This window comes from Etheostoma spectabile, chromosome 2 (genome assembly GCF_008692095.1).
Source record: "Etheostoma spectabile isolate EspeVRDwgs_2016 chromosome 2, UIUC_Espe_1.0, whole genome shotgun sequence".
Lineage (NCBI taxonomy): Eukaryota > Metazoa > Chordata > Actinopteri > Perciformes > Percidae > Etheostoma > Etheostoma spectabile.
Genome location: NC_045734.1, coordinates 9,901,713 through 9,906,836, shown reverse-complemented (window position 1 = coordinate 9,906,836; position 5,124 = coordinate 9,901,713). Strand labels below are relative to the sequence as shown.

The window sequence follows — 5,124 nt, the reverse complement described above, 5'->3', positions numbered from 1 at the left end:
AATACAAAAGCTGGGTGACACCCCCCCCCCCCACCTAATTTGTTTTCAATGCCTGTCAATGCCAGGGGTAAAGACTGACTTTTTCCTCTAAGTCTACTTTTTACTAATAATATGTTCTTCCTTCACTAGGACTCTTCAATTAGCCCAAAGATACTGTTGTATTTAAACATGTTCCAGTGAAGCGCTTTCCTGTTTTATGATTGTTTTAATGCTTTGGATAATTATGTGGATCACTATATTCATTTTATATTTAGTTTTCCTTTTGATTTAAAAATAGTACATGAATATACATGAATCCAAAAAACTACCTGTCAGCCAAGACTTGGCTAATTTAATCAGGTTTTAGTACCTTAAAGTGCCGTGACGCTGTATTAACTTGTGTCTGCTAATGCTTCAGACATATATCAAAGATTATATTTCATTTTGAAACCATAATGTGGTGTTAAGAAAGAGCTAGACGGTTAGATTCCCAGAAACATGACAAACGAGCGACGAGTGTTGCCTTTCAGGATTTAGATGTGTAAGTGGCCCTGAAAAAAACAACCTGCCTCTAGGTGCAAAGGTTAGCCTTTTATTGTAAGGGGCAACAGCTAATACTTGTTTTCCCATACTATATGAAGTGCTGTGTGTATGTTTTACGACAGTATTGTTTTGATTATAGTAATAACATGCATAATTTGAAGATTTTCATCCCTATTAGATGAACAGTGTGGGAAATCCAGCCAAAACAATGAAAAACCACTGTCATTATACTTAACCCTTGTGTTGTCTTCCCGTCAACCATGAAAAAACCCTGTTTTGGTCACTTTTTTTAAACATTATTATCGCTTTTTCCGAATTTCTGTCACTTTTTCAATGTTGTGGGTGCTTTTTATTATTTTTAATGTAATGCTTATTTTGCCAACTAATTTTATGTGACCAAAAAACAAACAATTAACTGAAAATGGGTCAAATTTGACCCAAGAACAACATGAGGGTTAACTACATACAATCTAACACCTCATCTGTGATATGTTCTCTCAACATATAATTAAGATCACAAGCTTCACAGATATGTTTTTTCCTGTACTGTTTTTATTGGATTACAACACCAAGTTAAAGCAATAAAATATCCTGTAAAAACCAGTGTTATGTGAGACCATCTGAATTCTTGGATACCATTAAAATTTGATGGACTGCATTGTTTTTGCCATTAAGAAACTCCATCAATACATAACAGGCCTTCTGTGTGCTTCCAACCTTTTCTTAAAAGGGTATCATGAATCAAGGTTTCTTGCCTACTGTAAAGTAGCCTGTTCAACTGGGACAAGTGGGACATGGTTTGCAGAACGTCTGAGCGAAACTGAAACTATCTGCACTGGAAGATATTACAACAGATAAGTCAGACACACAATTATATGTGAGGTGATTTTGGCCATTTATCCCATCTCTGCAATGAAGCTGAATAAATGGCCAAAACCAAGAGTTACAAGGAGGAAAGTTTATACTTTCCCTTTGTACTTTGGTCAGACTGAGCCCAGATGTTTCAGTCTCAAGCAAGGGTCAAGCATGAGTGGCACAGGGATCTTCTAAACTACGACTTTTACTGTACATGTGCTCCTGACAAAAAAGCAAATTATTCAAGTTTGAGGACAGGATTACTCAACCACAGGTGTTAAAAAAGAGATGTCTACAGTTGCAAAGACTTCTTAAGGTAAACTGCAGCTTAAGAAGACATGCAATTAACGACAATATTTTCACCTTTTGGACACAACATACGTACAAAGTAAAATTGTACACGACAACTCACACTTCCAGATATGCGATATTTTGTACTTTTTTGTTTATGTGTCACTGTTTTATCCTTCTCAGTAATATAATCCTTGAAGAAACTTCACTAATCACTTTCACATGGAGCTTCTGTTTCATTCGATGTTACGAGATAAAGGGTAAGGCTTGAAGGCATGAAAGCATTGTTTTAGTATCTAAATTGAGTAATGCTATGGGTGATGGATACTCTGATTGCTGGTTACATGATTGGCCACGGCAGGGTGATGTTGGTAGGCTACTGCATTTTCTTTGTCCGGCTCCCTCATATGGCCCCCACTGCCACAGCCTGAAAGCACTTCCCCCATTCAAAATAAATAGGAAGACCTGCGTTGTCACAGACCATCTGAGAGTATGTGAAGGCAGTTCAAAGTAGTCCCAAACAAATGTATTCCTGTTGCATTAACGATGGCAATAAAACTACAGTTCCAAGAAAATACTGAACTATTTTCTTTGTTAAGAAATGAAATTAGCTCTTTTTTTTAAAGATCCTTTTAAAGTAGGAATCAATGGGTTTGGGGCTGGACAACAGACAAGGTAGAAAAGTATAGATTAATCCCAGGCTTATCCATTATCCTTAAAATGAAGATGTCCGAGAGTCAATATAAATTGTATGTGTATTGATATGCAGTTAGTGTAAACTGCTAACAGTCTTTGTTAAGTTTGTTCTTGTCAGATATTAAGGACGTATTTAAGGTTTGTCGATTAAAAATATTACTAGTATTTAGTCACTTTATCACTTCAATACTGGACTCAACACTGACACTTTAATAATAATTTATGGTCTTTTGTTTGTTTATTTGACAAATGTTCTTATTGTTGTTATTATCATTATTATTGTTATTTTGTTGTCTTTATACTGTCTTTTTTTATCTTCTTTAATTCTTTTTTCTTGCTAAAACTGCTGCTGGAATTTTCAATTTCCTTACGGGAGTCATCCCAAAAGGATCAATAAAGAGAAGTCTAAGTCTAAGTCTAAGTCTATTACTGGCAAAACAAAAAAGAGGAAACTCAATTGACTGTTGTACTATTACCATCTGATTTAAATCAATTTTCCCAATCCTCCACTGCTGTTTGGTGATTAACAGACAACAACTTGAGGTTGATATTAAACCACTTGTGCTAATTAGATGTAATAATAATACGTAAAAGTCAGTCAAATCACACTACAACTACTCATAAAAGATCAACCAGCAAACACAGAATAACGGAGTAAGTAGAGATGGCATTGTCAGCAATTTATTGATATTTTGCAAGCAGAAAAACAAGACTTAAAATGAGCCACACAACCAGTAAGTGCGAGCTAACAAGCAGCAGGGCAATGGGGTAAAAGTGCCGTGATGCTGGTTTGTTCTCTGTCACGGCGCCAGCCTCAGGGTCCTCCCACTGCCCAATGTCTCCCTGGGTCAGCCGACTGCAGGGGTGCCCATTAGAGTGAAACAGAACGAACAGAGACAGATCAAAACCCTGGGGTGTCATTACAGTCTAGATGCTGTCTAAGTGGAACTTCTAGCACAGATTGATCACTTAAGAGCCCATACAGGCTGGTACCAGAAGGCCCACTTAGACACAGAGCCATTAGTACAGACTTTACTTCAAAGAGCCACAGCCACAGACAAGCAAGCAGCGATGACGGCGCAGAAATGTATGCAGAAATACTGCATGTTAAGCCAGATAATGAAATGACTTGGTTGGTACAGGATGCAGAGTGGAGTCATGCAGTTTGATGCACATTTCATAGTGAAGGTTTCATGTAGAATGTGTTTTCATCACATCTGATCCAGCTGATACGCATTCACTTTTGTCTAAAGGCGGAAGAATCCTTGTTTACACTAGTGGTTTAACAGGTTTTTTTGTAACACTCGTTTTCGAATTCCTTGTAGATAGCTTTTCATTTCATTCACACTGTGTTTAGGACAGACTTTGTACTGCCAGCAGCACAAAAAACATCAAAGAATGAAACTGCTTCCTTTTGAGATAACCAGGACCATTGGACAAACCAGAAGGTTAAAGAAATGATAAACTTGATGACATAAAGCTACAGTAACTATTGAATCAACCGGTCCAGCCTGTCTTATCACAAACATCAGCATTCCTTCCTTTTTATCAAAACAAATCACAAACCAATATCAACAAAGAGACAAATATAAGACAAAACAAATCTCAGTTTCCTTTGACTACAATAAGCACTTTGTACCCGCTGAAGCTGCAGCACATGTTAATGTTACTAAATGTGTCTTTCCACCTGTTAAAACTAAAGCAAATTGGCATATTTCTATTGTCACGTTTGTGCAGCTATGTCACCTCATTTTTGTTCCTGTGCAGTATAAACATCAGCAAATATATTATTTACTTATATCATATAAATACATTGTTTAAATCAGGGCCTATATATTAAATCCAAACCAATTTCTGTAAAAGGGTCTCCTACACCTAATCTTTAGGTATGACATCAACAAAAGTGTATCAGTCAAAATATACAAATGCTGGAGTGTAGACAAAATACAACAATGTTCATATTTGCCACATAAGTGTCAAGATTTTCCTATACTCCTTTGAGCTAGCACTTAACTTCTTCTAATTATCCTCTCCACCCTCACCTTAACACTAAATGAATGTTAACTTCTTATCCTCTTCTTCTTGTAAGGACAAATCACTCTAAGAACAGAGGTTTAATTAGACCCACAGCATTCGTTAATGTAGAACAAAATAGGGCTGTTTATGGTGTTTTAAGAATAGAATCTGATTTTAAAATAGTCACTGATCTGAGTGTTCTGGTGTCCGAGAGGAAAGATAACGCAGATGTTCAAAGAGGATCACTTCATTGTGCCTGGAGGATATGGCAGCAGATTATTGGAGTGCACTTTTGCACTTAACATTTAAAAAAAAAAATCCATAAAGAAAACCCAAAGCACGCATTTTTAGAACAAATTTCAAGTTATGGATGAAAGTTAGAAGTATAATGTATTACTGTAGGTGCTGTATTCATGCAGTAAGACAAACCTGTGATTTAATGTTGCACTGTTGTTTCAACCCCCTACAGGAGCAAAATGTTTTTTTTAGATATTACGAAGTGATAATAATAGTCTGCCACACATAGTTTTTGTGTAATAAAATCCTTATTACATTCTACTTAACACTAAGGGACAGTCATGTATACAGAAAACATCAATTACAGTGGAGAGAATAGGTAGTGATGCACTGCCAATTTTGCAGGTCCTACTTACAAAAAATGTAGAGGTGTGTAATTTTTTTATCATAGGTCCACTTCAACTGTGAGAGACGGAATCTAAAAATCCAGAAAATCACATTGTATGA

At 36.3% G+C, this 5,124-nt stretch overlaps 1 protein-coding gene across 6 annotated transcripts in view; it reads right to left on the bottom strand.

Annotated features, from left to right (window-relative positions):
- Positions 1-5,124, bottom strand: part of inpp4b (inositol polyphosphate-4-phosphatase type II B) — a 244,533-nt gene that overhangs the window by 7,313 nt on the left and 232,096 nt on the right. For 4 of the 6 annotated variants that reach the window (XM_032499716.1, XM_032499742.1, XM_032499752.1 and 1 more), the window contains one exon: positions 3,012-3,220. The exons of 1 other annotated variant lie outside the window; for it this stretch is intronic. In XM_032499716.1, coding sequence (XP_032355607.1) covers positions 3,046-3,220 — 175 coding nt within the window. In that variant the 3' untranslated portion in view covers positions 3,012-3,045. Of the gene's footprint in view, positions 1-3,011; positions 3,221-5,124 lie in introns of those variants that run through there. One more of the 6 variants, XM_032499725.1, reaches the window with a different exon arrangement.